General features: G+C 39.1%; 1 protein-coding gene across 2 annotated transcripts; it reads left to right on the top strand.

Moving 5' to 3' along the window:
- The first annotated feature begins 7146 nt into the window (after positions 1–7146).
- On the top strand, positions 7147–13143 carry LOC122657045 (protein BCCIP homolog). Of its 2 annotated transcripts, none has more exons than XM_043851797.1 (8): positions 7147–7352; positions 7513–7586; positions 7731–7955; positions 8052–8261; positions 8384–8449; positions 8631–8717; positions 8884–8940; positions 12970–13143. In XM_043851797.1, exons 1-8 carry the CDS (start codon positions 7193–7195, stop codon positions 13066–13068), a joined length of 978 nt encoding a protein of 325 aa, XP_043707732.1. In that variant the 5' UTR covers positions 7147–7192; the 3' UTR covers positions 13069–13143. The 2 variants fall into 2 exon arrangements, with proteins under 2 accessions (XP_043707732.1, XP_043707731.1); XM_043851796.1 differs by having other exon boundaries at positions 8625–8717.
- The last annotated feature ends 1969 nt before the right edge of the window (positions 13144–15112 follow it).

Raw genomic sequence — 15112 nt, 5'->3', positions numbered from 1 at the left:
TCACAAAAAAAAAAAAGTAAATAAAAAAAAATAAAAAAATAGAACCCCGGAGACAAAAAAATAAAGATAGAAGACTCACAAAAGATGATTTGTCCACCACCCCCTGCCAACCACGACCATCTCTCTCCACCAACCAATTCCTCTAAAACCTGCTGCAGTTGCTACAGTGCCACCACCATTGCGCCACCTCTCCAGTACGGTTAGATATCTCTCTGTCATCCATCTACCGCCCCATCTATTCTCCAGTCATCAACCTCCTTCCCAGCATAAAGATTGAATCTTGGCAGCAGCTTGTTTGGTTTGGAGAATTAAGAGAAGAATGGGTATTGATGGGATGGATCGAACTTACTATCGTTGCAGAGAAATCTTGGTAGCAGCTTTGTTCTCGAATAAAGATTGAACCTTGATCTTGAACTTGAAGGAGATCTTCAAAGAATTGAAAGAAAGCTTCAAAGAACCACCCCGGGCTTCACACCACAAGGTGTCGATTGGATCAAACACCGATCCCACTAACGAACCACCTGGGCTTCCCACCGCAAGGTGTCAATCGGATCAAACACCGATCCCACCAGCTTTGATCAAATATAAGATAAAAATCTTCAATGGAGAAGAAGAGCAGTAGAAGCTTTTCATTAATATCAAAATTTGTATCCAATACTTGCCCCCTTACAACCTTATATAAAAGACTCAAAAATAGACTCCTGCACTTAAAAGGAAAGGCCTAACCCAATCCTTAACCTATTAGGTAACTTAGACTCACTAAGAAACTGAAATAGACTCAAAACAGAGTCCTAATCCAGCCCCACTAAACACTTAAAAGAAAATTACTAAAGTCACTTAAATTGAACCATTGGTTGAACTAGTTCAATTTATGAACAAAACACCAAAATAAAACTAAAACAACTAATCCCGTATGCAACCTAATTACCCATATTTTAGACCCATAAAAGTGGCCTATTACATAGAAAACCCATGGGACCAAAGGCCCAACATATACCTAACCCTAGACTTATTCCTAATAAAACAAGCCTATTTTGGTGATGAATCTTCATAAGAAGGTCCCCACCATCTTCCCTCCTTACCTTTTCGAACCCCCCCCCCCCCATCAAGAAGATCCACTCCCCTGACGACATCCGCTTCTTCTAAGGTAATGTAGTCCTAGATAGGTAAGAAACCTACTAGGAGCTAAACAACAGGATCAAATAACAAAAGGGGCTGCTGGTTCGAATGGACAGTACTAGGATTTAGGTCAATTCCTAGGGTTAGGATGGGAATATGGGAATGTGTCTTATATGGCTTTAATATGCAGGTCTAGGGGGTTATTATGGGATAAAAATAATTGGATTTGGGAAGGTTTTAAAATTCTGCAATTCTGGACAGAATTGAGTTGCAGGTTTTGGGTTTAATGGAGTGGAGGAATGGAGGGGATATAGTGGGGATTATGGACTGGGTTTAAGGTCGAGTGTAGGGAGAGGTGTGGGGGGATATAGGCTGGAAGTATGGTCCGAAATTGATGGCCAGATTTGTAGTTATAAGGGAGTCCTAGTTGAAGTAGGAGTTGCAGGTTTAATGGAGATGAGGGTTTGATGGATGGAGGGGACTGTGGATTAGGTCTAAGGGACGATGAAGGATGATAGAAGAAGGTTTAAAATAAGAAAACAGGTTTAAACTCACTGTATTGCAAGACAATGGCAACAACTTGATGACTTGAGAGAACCTCCTGATCTTCATAATGCAAGGAGTCGCAGGAGTCCACCTACCCTTCACCACCTTGAGATCCACAAGGATATACACTCACAAAGAGCAGCAGCAATGGCAGCAAGCATAAAGCTAATTTTTATTAATCAAATTCGTGTACAATGCTGGCCTCCCTTACAAACTTATATAGAAGACTCAAAAATAGACTTAGATACTAAAAAGGAAAGGCCTAACCCAATCCTTAACCTATTAGGCAACTTAAACTAACTAGGAAACTAAAATACTAAAAGAAATAGACTCAAAACATGGCTGGACTTATAGAGTCCTAATCCAGCCCAACCTACATCACATGACCACGTAAGTTGTCACATGACCACTTAATCAAGTCACATGAACCAATTGGATGCAACATATTTGAACCAGTTCAATTAAAAAACATAAAAATAAACTAAGTATTGGGCTAATCCCGTATGCAACCTATATACCCATATTTTAGGCCCATAAAAGTGGCCTATTACATTAGAAACCCATGGGATCAAAGGCCCAACATGTATGTAACCCAACCCTAGCCTTATTCCCAATGAAACAAGGCCTATGTGGTGATGAATCTGCATCACCAGGACTCAGACTCTGGCAAGAACTTCCTCGGCTTCGTCATTGCCTTTAGTAAGTCCATCTGTGGCCATAAGTTCTCTGATCCCTGCCAACAATCCCAAACCCTAACCACTATCTTCTCCGTTCTTGAAACCCTCCTCCCTTGGGCCGGCGAAATCCCTCTAGTCCCCCAGTCCTCTCGCTACAGTAATCTGTCCTTTAGGACTTAGTAGAGCCGCTTGGCCGAAAACGTCGAGTGCTTGATGCTTTAGTTCCTCCTAGATGATTTATCTTCCGCTACCGTTGAGATTATTCCTTACAAAGAAATTTTTTTGTAGATACTAGTAGATGTGCCACGCCTTGTCGTTATAGTGAATCGCCAGGAAACTTTGTAACAACAAATTTAGGAGTGCAAAAACAAAGATCTGGTTCATTTGTTACAGAGCTTGAAAACATTGTGACATCGAGGAGTGGAGGAAAGAACTTGTGAAAGTTCAATCGTGAATGATGAGATGAGAACTCTATTTTCAAGAGGAAGAGGAAAGATTTTACACACAAATTTGAGAGTAAAATTTTCCAAGGCCTTTTCCGGTAAACGCATGGGTTCTAGTAAAATTTTATTCGAAACAAATTTACTGTTGTAATATGGATATAAGGGTAGATTTGTCCTTAGGGGCATTGCTGTACTTGTACTTATTCTATTCTATTACAAATTAAGCATGGCTGCTGTCATTCTAGACAAGCCATTAATCCCCAAAAAGCATCATGGTATCAGAGCAAGGATCCACCTTGGGATCCAAACCCTAATACCACTGTGGAGCTGCCACACCTCTAGCAATGTCCTCCACCCTCACCCTCTCTCTCGTTTCTCTCTCTCTCTCGCCCCTACTCTCGTCTCTCTTCCTCTCGCTTCACTCTTACCTCCTTCTCTCTCGGCCCCTCTTCTCATCGAGCTGAACCACCTCTATCACCCTTGGTGGTGATTTTTCTCCACTAAGGGCCTTTTGCATCTTTTGTGCTCTTTGGCCTGGATCTATATGGCTTGAGAGCCCTTGTTCTTGGTGATTTGATTGTTACGAAGATTGGTTGTTGCAGTCATTGTAACATGTACTAGAGATATTTTTTCTCTCCGTTTGCAATTCATCTGGGATCAGCAGTCATGTCGGATATTATTACTTCATCAACTGGAATTGATTGAATGAGTCATGAGACTCATGGTGATTTTCCTTCGTTCCCTGTTAGCTCTATCAAGTTGGATGGGAACAATTATTTGATGTGGTCTCGTTCTTGTTTCCTGTCTATCGATTCCCGAGGGTTTGCCGGGTATCTTACAAGTGAAGCTGAGAAGCCTACTACTGCTGGTCCATCTCAGAAAAAATGGAGTTCGGACAACTCCTTGGTGATGTCGTTTCTTATTAATTCTATGCACCTCAATATTGCATGGGATTATTTTTTGTTAGATACTGCTGCAAAGATTTGGAAAGCAGCCAAAGCTATTCTCAGGTTGGGAATGATGCTCAGGTCTATGAGTTGTGGAAGAAAATTCATGATACCAAACAAAAAGAGATGACGTTATCTCAATATAACTATGAGTTACGTGGGCTGTGGTTGAAGTTAGACTTTTATGAGGACTTCCAGGCAACCTGCTCCACGGATGCCATGAACTTCAAGAAGCGTGAAGACAAGCTCTGGGTGTATGATTTCTTAGCCGGCTTGAATGTGGAGTATGATCAGATTCATGCCCATGTCCTTAGCTGTGTTCCCTTTTGTCCTTGGAGCAATCATATTCCATGGTTCAAATGGAAGATAATCGTCGTACCGCGATGCTGCAGCCCGTCTCACGGGAGAGATCAACTTTATATACTGGTTCTAGTTCGTAGTATTGGTAAGGTTTTACCTGCTTGGGTGATCATGCCACCACTGATAGGTATTTCTTTTGGTGGTCATTGTGCCTCAGTTGTATTTGTCCCTTGGATAATCGACTCAAGTGCAATTGACCTAATGATCGAGTCTTCCAGTCAAATTTTTTTAGTATTCTTCATGTTTAGTTAAAGATAGAGTCTGAGTGGCTGATGGTTCCATCTCCATTATGTTAGGGAAAGGTTCTATTCAGTTCTTCGTTATTTTTATGCTTTGTGTTACATGTTCCCAATTTTACTACTAATATCCTTTCCATTAGTAGTCTTACTAGGGTCTTGAATTGTAAAGTCACATTTTTTCCATCCCACTGTGTTTTTCAGGACTTGGTGATGGGGAAAACTATTGGCAGTGGTAGAGTGCATGGTGATTTATACTTTCTTGAAGATGATCCTCCTTCATCCACTATCACTTCCCACAGAGAAATCTATGATGGTGATCACATTACTGTTCTTATCGTATATGTTGAGATTAAAGACTTGAGAAAACTACGATACTTCTTTGGTATTGAAGTTGCTCGCTCCATACAGGGTATCTTCCTCTCTCAAAGGAAATATACTCTTGATCTCATATATGAGACTGGGATGCTGGTGTGCAAACCTACAGATACACCCCTTGAAGCTAATGCCCATCTCAAAGAGTAAGAATGGTGAACTGGTTGATAAAGGTGGATATTAGGGATTGGTCGGGTGGTTGATTTATCTGTCACATACTTGGCTAGACATAGCCTATGCTGTGAGTTTGATTAGTTAGTACATGCATGATCCCTATTCCACATACTTGGAGGGTGTGTTTCGCATCCTGCGGTACCTGAATTTGCCTCTAGGAAAAAGTGTGTTTTTCTCTCCTCATGATCACATGTGTGTTGAGGCCTTTACAGAACCGGATTGGGCTGGTTCTCTTGATGACAGGAGGTCTATATCGGGATATTGTACCTTTGTTGGTGGCAATCTTGTCACTTGGCATAGCAAGAAACAAGCTGTGGTTGCTAGATCAAGTGCTGAAGCAGAGTTTCGAGCTATGGCCCATGGCATTTGTGAATTGTTGTGGTTTTATAATCTTCTTCATGATCTTGGTGTTGCCGTTCAACTTCCTGTGATTCTGTATTGTGACAGTAAATCAGCCATTAGCATTGCTCATAATCTAGTTCAGCATGATAAGACAAAGCATGTAGAGATTGACCGTCATTTTATCAAGGAAAAACTCGAGCAGGGTGTTATTTGTGTTCCATTTGTCAAGCCTGGTGATCAAATAGCTGATGTTTTTACTAAGGGTCTTAGTAGTAAGGTATTTCATCCTATTGCAAGTTAGGCATGTGTGACATCTATGCACCAACTTGAAGGGAATGTTGAATATGGGTATAAGGGTCTTAGTAGTAAGGTATTTCATCCTATTGCAAGTTGGGCATGTGTGACATCTATGTACCAACTTGAGGGGAGTGTTGAATATGGGTATAAGGGTAGATTTGTCCTTATGGGTATTATTGTACTTGTACTCATTCTATTCTATTATAAATAAAGCATGGCTAATGTCATTCTAGACACAAGCCATTATTCCCCAAAATTCATCATTTACAAAGTTCAAAACAAACATTGGAATTTAATTTTACGGTAAAATTTTCATTATCAGCTATTTTATACCGAAACAAACGGAGAAAATGAACTAAATCTCCTCATGTAGGATTTGAATCCACGACTTGTTGGTTAACAGCCAAATGCTCTACCACTGAGCTACTGAGGAACAATGGGATTATTAAAGTGTTACTCACTTATATTGTATGTATTGACTGATAGGGGGTTGAAAATTGAAATATCATGGGGGACGTGTATGAACTCGTTTTGGCATCATAGAGGTAAGAATAGGATATTACATACTTACATATTTATATGCTTTATAATTCTGCTCCTTAATCATATGTTATTATGATTTTTAGTTTATTGCTTTATTTTTTTTATGAATATATTTCTTTATAACTTTTATTTTGTTCATTATCTTATTATTATTATTATTATTTTCTTGGATTTTGGACCAGGAGTAAAATTAGCAACAATAGATAAATACTAATATGATTTTTGGACCAAAAAAAGTGATTTTACAAAGTTTTATGATAGGAAATATACTAATAAAATATAATGAGGGCTCAAAAAGTAGCCTCAAGGATAATATCTATTGCAACTATTATGATGGTTAATAATGGTCATAGATTTGGGAAAGTAGAACAGGCCAGCCTGCTGATCTAGGCTAAACAGAATGGGACATGTCTAGGTTTGAGAGTCTACTGGTGTGCCAATTTGAGTATATGAAGTATGTTTTTGCTGTGTTGATGTCTAAACTGAACATTTTTCCCCTGATTACTTTGTTCTCTTAATTGTTTTAGGCTACTTCTGCTTTCTCTTAATCATGTTACCTTATATCTTTGTCATTCTCTTTTTATCTGTACTGTTTATTTGTTTAAATTCTTTTTTTGTACTTTGAAGTTTCAATTTTGTTCTTTTTATCTTTTCCCTGTCAATCTGGCATCCCATGTTTTTTATCCCCCCCTCATAATTGGTTGTCCCTGTTTTCTATAATTCTTTGAAATCTGGTAGTGCTTTTCTGTGAGAACTTCTCCTTTTCCCTTTTTTTTTTTCTGGCTATATGAAAAATGTTAAATTGCTGTTAAATTATCATACGTGTTTCATGAATTGTTTGTATGCCATGTATACCATTCTGAATAGTTTTTGATCCCCCCCAACCCTGCGTTGTGTTGGGCTGCGTGCCCAAGCACTACAGGCAGTTGCACTCCCTGTCACGCTACAGAGGACCCAAATCCCTCCAACCCTCCCCCCCCCCCCCAAAAAAAAAAAACCCCAAACCTTTTTACTTTTTTTAAGGTTGAATATCATTAAATGCACTTGTTAAAATGGCTTGATGTGTATAAAAATTCTTCATTATCATATACTTTGCCCCAGATCTTATTCATTTTACCCTAAGAGAAGAAGCTATGACTCGAAGACCGACAAAACGCCACCGTTTCCTGAAACCGCATCCTTTTGCTTTCTCTGCGTTTGCTCGTTCTGTTGCTCAAGTTGCCTCTAACTTCAAGCACAAGCGTCAAACCCATAACCCCAAGTTCCAGGATAAAGTTATCTCCAAATCCTCAGGTATCATGGTAGAAACAAATCTTTTATATATTGTTTTGATGGTGTCTGCCTATATCTGTTCGGTAAGATTTGTCATGTTTATGGTATTTCCTAAGATTGTCATGGTTATCATCAATTTTTGATGGAGTTTTTATGGTCTTTGTCAAATTGATACCTCTAGATGACCATTTCACGAAGCACTCTTTGAAGGAGGAGGCAGGAGCATCTGAATCTTCAGATGAAGAAGGGCATAATGTAAGCCCCTTTTTTTATATGTATTTAAAATTCCACCGTCAATCACATTTTTCTTGTTACTTGGTGCATGTTTCGTCTTTTTTTTTTTTGGGTGAATAAGTGCATGTTTCGTCTTGTTCTTATTCTAGTGTGTATCTTCTGAAGGAAACCATCAAAGCCGATTTTGCTTTCTTTGATCCGAAACCTAATGACTTTCATGGAGTGAAGATCTTGCTACAGACCTACCTTGACAACAAGCAGTGGGATTTGAGAGGATTTGTAGACTTGATACTGGCACAAACCACAGTAGGGACAGTGGTTAAGTTAGAGGATGCAGAAGATGATGGGCTATTCTCTGTTGTTACTGCCCTTAATTTGGGGCAATACAAGGCATTCAGCATCCTTTTCAGATCTATATTATTTGTGATGCTAATATTCTTTTGCATTTCTAAACTGGTTCAGAAACTGTCTTGCTTATTCTAGCAGGATAATAGGTGTTTTATGGAGCTCAAGGAGTACTTGCTTGAAGTATGCCAAGAGAAGAATGTATTGGGTAAACTTCGATTGATTTTGGGAGAAGAAGCATCAAATGTGGGGCTATTGGTTTCCCAGCGTGTGGTGAATCTTCCTCCTCAACTTTTGCCTCCACTCTATGATGCCCTTTTTGATGAAGTCTCATGGGCAACAGAAGATGAGGTCAGATGATACTGTAACTTGTAATGTGTTGGGTTGATCTTGGGAGAAATTTCTCTTTTTGTGGATGTTAATTGAAATGACTTCCATAAAACATTTATCTTTGGTTATTCTATTTCTTGAAGCCAACGGAGGAGCTCCGGGATTCCTTCCGCTTTAAGTTTTATTTAGTGTTAACTAGAATCTACAAGGTATGATGTGATAGAATAGGAATGCCAGCTAACAGAATATATTTTTCTTAGTTTATCTTCTTGAATTATTCGGTGTAGATATTTTTTTCCTGGTTGTTGTGGTTCTATGCTTTTAATTTTCCAATCAGTTTTGACAATTTTCTTCTCATTTTGCTCCTTCTCTGCTAAATGATGGCATAAGAGTGCCAACCAACAGAAGGGTACATCAAGACATTGCAGTGATGAACCAATGATATATATTAAGCCAGAAGATGAGATTTTTCATAAGGTGCTTTTTCTTTTTTCTCTTCTTGGTTTTGATTCAATAGGTATAAGGTGTTATTTTTTCTCTTCTTGGTTTTGATTCAATAGATATAAGGTATTATTTGTATTATGCTTCTACATCATATTCTGTTCTGCAAACTTACTTCTTGGTACTTCAAAACTTTTTTCAGCTAAGCTCATGGTCCTTTAGTTATCCTCTTCGGACGCAGCAGCTGGCTATGCATGAGGTGTCTAGTAGTCTTTTGAACTTTCGTGATTATCTTGCTAAAGCTGTCTTTAGAAACTGAAATGTTTTTATTAATGTAGATTATTTTCCATGTTAATTGCCTGCTATTTGTCGTAATGGATTTATATTTTTCTTCTTCTTGTCTGCTTAGCTTCCTTTACAGTGTTCCACACTGCATGAAACCTACGATTTCTGTTATTCTCTTATGTAGATTCTATTTTCTGTTTTATTGTTCACACCTGCTGCTTTTGCTCATGCAATTAGTAATGTAAGACTAGGTTACTAGTCCCAAAAAACCCACAAAAATCAAATTAGCAACAAATTCAAAATTAGCAGGTTAGAGTTCTAAGCCAAACCAGCCATGAGAATACGAACCAAAGTAGGGATCGAGTGTAGCTTGTAGAAAGGGAAGGTTATGCTGAAAGTTTCATACAATTCCAGTGGTGGGATTGGGAGAAATAACTTCAACACCAGAATAGCTGGTAAAGCAATGCAGGCCAAACCAGCCACCTGTTTGAGCTCTAACTTGGATCAAGTGTGGGACCTTTGGAGAGGAGGCCTTGCTGCAATTTTGAGTCAGATCTGATGAACAGCAGAGGAGATCTGACTTGGTGATGAAATTAGAAGGTTAAGACTGTTTGAGCAAACCAGCTCACAGAATGGGCTCAAACTGCGATCAAGTAGGTCCCTTGTGGGTGTGATTCAACCTTCAAAATTGTGCTGGAAACAGAGTGCAGGTCTTCAAGATATGGTGGTTTGATTGGGGCTGGAAGCAGGGGCAGCAACAGGCCAACAACAAGGTGGTTTGATGCTCCTTACTGAGGAACAGCAGCAGCAACAGCACTGGAGCAGCAGCACTCGAGTATCCTCCTCAATGGTTGAAGCAGTCACAATAGCAGAGTAGTACTCAGAGATCGATGGAGAGACAGAGAAGATGGAGAAGATAGAAAATAGAAGGTTGGGGGATAGATGGATTAGGCTCTCACAGCCAGGCTCCTTCAGCATTTCAAGTCACTCACAAAACCTGAGAAAGGAATCATATCTGCTAAAAACAATCTTCATTCACTATAGAAATCGTGGGGAGACTTCTAAAAGCCTTTACAAAATATAGAGGGCTATGCTTGCACCTCAAGTTAAAAGAAAATAGAAACTAAGCTTGAAATAGTAACTAGGATTGACTAAAAAATAGAAACTAAATATAATCTTCAAGTCTTCAAAAGAATTTTCTAAATCTACGGCCGATGGATTGCTTGCTTCTTGTGGGCCCCATCTTGAGTATTGAGTGATGCTGCCGGCTCCTTTAATTGGTGGTCCCCACCTTAGAATAAAGCTCCATCGATTCTAACCAGAAGCCTTTAAATACTTTAGGCCCAAAGAGACAAATATACCCGTCACTTAAAGACTTGAATCTCTAATAAATAAAAGACTATTCTGCCCCCACGATCTTCTAGTAATATTCTCACCAAATCAAATATGGGGCTTTGATACTGTTCACATGAACAGTGTTTTGGGTTCTTCTTCATGTTTTTATTTACATCAACTCTCCCCCTCTTAGAAAAAATTCGACCTCGAATTTTTAAGATGGTAGGGGTAAGCTTGGTGTGGTGAATATCAATTTTTTGACTAAACAAATATACTTGCAGCTCCTTTTTTTTTTTTTTTTCACTGGGACCCGGGCCAGCCCCTAGCATTTTATTGAGAGTTCAAAAATGAATGAAAGAATACTTGCAGCTCCTTGAAGATACAGATGTAATCCAGAATGTGTGGAGTTCGTTCTTCAAAGTACTTTGGTGGAAACAAATTCCACGTGTTCAACTCCCACATTATCCGTTGCCTCAACTTTGCTTGCCTCAAATTATTCAATGTAAGAGACATTTGGAACATCAAGGGCTGACTCTTCCATGACGACAAAAATTGCTGGAACTTCAACATTAGCGTATAGTTGTCATTGTTATCATCTAGAGTGTCTTCACACTCTTCTCCTTCAAAAGGGCTGCATCAACAGCCCAATCAGCATCAAGCTGTGGTTCACACACCAACATCTCCGAAATGGATTTAATGGCTATGATAATTGAGTTTGCCTTCTCTTGTTGCTCTTCCTGCAACGACTTCTGTGATAGCATCTGTTGGAGGTGGAGGGTGGGGGGAACCAAATGGGGCTTTAAATATTTGCTCAAAAGAGGCCATTTGGTTTATTAGTTGCTTCACACTCTCTTCAAGTGTATCTGTCTTTTGGTGGTAATCTTGTGGAAGGGAGAGCTTTTTACGCATATGTTCCGGTAGGTACTTGTTCTTCAACTCGTACTTCATCTCTTCCTAAGTCCTAGGTTCACGTCCCCTGGCTATGAGTCTCTCTTCATGGAGTTTCCACCATTTTCTAGCATAACCAGTCAATTGGGAGCAAACAAACCTAAGCTTTGGGTTGTACCAGTCAAAATATTCCTCTAGAGAATCCAACCAATCAAAGAAGAAGACTAGATCCTTCTGCCCAACAAAGGAAGGAACTTCTGACCTCATCTTCCTTGTATTAACATCAACCCAACAAGGAGGTGATATGTTCTGATACCAAATAATGTAAGACTAGGTTACTAGTCCCCAAAAACCCACAAAAAGTTCCAAATTAGAACATACTCAAAATTAGCAGGTTAGGTTTCTAAGCCAAACCAGCCATGAGAATACCACCAAAGTAGGGATCGAGTGTAGCTTGTAGAGAGGGAAGGCTATTCTGAAAGTTTCATACAATTCCAGTGGTGGAATTGGGAGAAATAGCTTCAACACCAAAATAGCAGGTAAAGTTCTGCAGGCCAAACACAGCCACCAGCTTGAGCTCTAACTTGGATCGAGTGTGGGACCTTTCGAGAGGAGGCCTTGCTGCAATTTTGAGTCAGATGACTCAGATCTGATGAACAGCAGAGGAGATCTGAGTTGGTGATGAAATTAGAAGGATGAGGCTGTTGAGCAAACCAGCCCGCAGAATGGGCTCAAACTGGGACCGAGTAGGCCCCTTGTGGGTGTGATTCAACCTTCAAGTCCCTGCTGGAAACAGAGTGCAGGTCTTCAAGATATGGTGGTTCGATTAGGGCTGGAAGCAGGGGCAGCAGCAGGCCAGCAACAAGGTGGTTCGATCCTCCTTACTGAAGAACAGCAGCAGCAACAGCACTGGAGCAGCAGCAGTAGCACTCGAGTATACTTTTCAATGGTTGAAGCAGTCACAATAGCAGAGCAGCACTCAGAGATCAATGGAGAGACAGAGAAGATGGAGAAGATAGAAAGTAGAACGTTGGGGGATAGATGGATTAGGCTCTCACAGCCAGGCTCCTTCAGCCGTTCATGTCACATACAAAACTTGAGAATGGAATCATATCTACTAAAAGCAATCTTCATTCACTATAGAAATCATGGGGAGGCTTCTAAAAGCCTTTATATAGAGGGCTATGCTTGCACCTCAAGTTAAAAGAAAATAGAAACTGCTAAACTGGAAAATTAGAAATTAAGCTTGGAAATAGAAACTATGAAAATAGTAACCAGGATTGACTCAAAAATAGACACTAAATATAATCTTCAAGTCTTCAAAAGAATCTTTTAAATCTCCAGCCGATGGATTGCTTCTTGTGGGCCCCATCTTGAGTGTTGAGTGATGCTGCCGGCTCCTTTAATTGGTGGTCCCCACCTTAGAACAAAGCTCCATTGATTCTAACTAGCAGCCTTCAAATACTTAAGGCCCAAAGAGACAAATATACCCATCACTTAAAGACCTGAATCTCTAATAACTAAAAGACTATTCTGCCCCCACGATCTTCTAGTAATATTCTCACCAAGTCAAATATGGGGCAGTGACACTGTTCATGTGAACAGTATTTTGGCCTCTTCTTCTTCATGTTTTGATTAACATCAATTAGTCTTGCCATTATTTTTGGTTGGGTTATCAAATTTCTATACTTTGTGTGGTTTATTCTGCTGCTTTTTTTCTTAGGGAAGAGATGTAGGTAGATGCAATATTATGCTAATTTGTTTCTGGAAATTATTGCAGCTAAGGAATTACAGTCTGACAGGACTTGTCATGGTTGTAGAAGCAGACAAGATCCCTACATTTCGGAAGGAGTTGCAATCTCTAATAAGCGAATCTTGAGGCCATCCCAAAGTGAGGTCTGTTGATGTTTTTTTGTTATGGGTATTTTTTCTCCTGATTTCTGCAAAAAATCTTCGTGGCCCCTATCACTATATTCAATTATACATGTTTCAGGACAGGGGTTTCTATTGTTCATATTATGAATGCATGACCCTGATTGGCAAATATTTCCGGAAAAAAAAAAACAGTAAACAGATATCTCCCTATTATCCAATGTGTCATTATGGGGGGGGGGGGGGGGAGAGGGTGTCCTGTTCATGTTGGATGGCTGTTGGCATGGAGGTCCAAAATTTTGTAAAGAGTTTAATTGAGGACAGTTTTTCTTCACCCACAGTGAAACAATTCCCTGTCTATTGCCATCAGACGTGACTCTAGAGTTAGTAATGGAGTTTCTCCTAATACAAAATTTTCCTAGGCTGACTCCCCCCTCCCCCTCTTAAAGAGTTTAAGGTTGGGGAAATTTATCATTTTTCTTTAATTTTGTGCGTGATTAGTTTCATGATGTATACGGACATGCAATTTATACAAGTCAATACACTGATACATTCAATGTTTCTTTTGTTACCACTCTTTGGCTATGTTTTGTGTAGCTTTTCTATACAGCTGTTGCTTCTTCTTTTTTTTTTTATCCTAATAAAGGGCGAAGTTATCCAGGATGGACTGTCTTGATAAGCTTTTCATGGCGGTCCGAATAGCTGCCATGTGGCAGATTGGATGCATGACATACATGTGGGTATTTGATTGAATTTGTGATTGAAATTTAACAAAGTGGCTAATCAACAAGGTGTGCAATTAATCCACCAATAGTGGGTTGGGCCAAAACCATCAGTGTGGTTCAAAATGGTGAAGTATTTTGAGAAGCTTATCATTAAATAGTTCTAAAACTCACTAAGATCTCGGAAAACTCGACTTGGTTGAGACAAGATAGCATGCCAAATAAAAAATGTAATGTTTTGAAAAACTCGACTGAGATTTCAAATATTTCAAGAAATCTTGAATATTTCGAAAATCTCGACCTCCTTAGTACTCCTAGAGTCATAGTATTCTATTGTTGGGGCTTGGGATTATGTAATATGCATTGTGAACTATGTATTATTCATTGTACTTGAGTTGGGTGTCTTTGTAATATGCATTGTGAACACTTCCCTGTATCTTGTGGTTTGTAGTAGAAACTTTTAGCTATTTATTAAATAATTATTCAATATCATGTGTCTTCATCCATTATTGCATAATTTACTTGTTTTACTTGCCAATTATGTCTCATATCATTCAAACAATGTGTAGAATAGACAATATTACATTGAGGGTTTGGCCTTTACTGCCAACCAATGGTGCAAATCCAAAACATCAAATTGGTGTCCCCCCTCTCTCCCCCCACCCCCACCCCCACCCCCACCCAAATTTGAAGCTTTAAATATATTTGTTAAGACTAAAACAAGCTTCCCTTAAAGTTTCAGAGCCAACTATGACCATTTGCCCACCGAAACATAGTTTTGAAAAAAAAAAAAACCCCACCCCCACCCACACCCAAATTTGAAGCTTTAAATATATTTGTTAAGACTAAAACAAGCTTCCCTTAAAGTTTCAGAGCCAACTATGACCATTTGCCCACCGAAACATAGTTTTGAAAAAAAAAAAAAAAAAAAAAGTACATTGTCTCGCCAAGATCTCGAGAACTCGGAAAACTCGACTTGTTCGAGACTCGAGATGGCTGTTCGAGACGAGTGTTTGAACCATGTTCATTACAGATTGTTTTGAATGAACTGTTGCCCTTTACTATTATAGTTTTATTTATTTTCTACTAATTGTTGGTTATTTTGGTGATTGTAATATAAAAATGCATCAGGGTTGGTATGGGTATTTTAAAAATATATTTAGCTATTATTGTCTGTGTAATGTTTGAAAGCACATGCAAAAAAAACCCAAAAAACAAAAGACCAAAAAATAGTTGGAATACTATTTCTATTTTATAGACAATATTTATGGTTGTTTAAAAGCTGCCCTTACTGCAACTGGGTAGAAGTGGGGATTTTTATCCTCTCAA

Source organism: Telopea speciosissima, chromosome 3, assembly GCF_018873765.1.
Source record: "Telopea speciosissima isolate NSW1024214 ecotype Mountain lineage chromosome 3, Tspe_v1, whole genome shotgun sequence".
Classification (NCBI taxonomy): Eukaryota; Viridiplantae; Streptophyta; class Magnoliopsida; order Proteales; family Proteaceae; genus Telopea; species Telopea speciosissima.
The sequence above is the reverse complement of the archived record's forward strand: the minus strand, read 5'-3'. Positions and strand labels throughout refer to the sequence as shown.

Coding starts and splice junctions, on each gene's coding strand:
- LOC122657045 (XM_043851796.1), top strand. CDS start 7,193: ATGACTCGAAGACCGACAAAACGCCACCGTTTCCTGAAACCGCATCCT. Junction 7,353..7,512: donor AGTTATCTCCAAATCCTCAG/GTATCATGGTAG, acceptor TGATACCTCTAG/ATGACCATTTCACGAAGCAC. Junction 8,262..8,383: donor CATGGGCAACAGAAGATGAG/GTCAGATGATAC, acceptor TATTTCTTGAAG/CCAACGGAGGAGCTCCGGGA.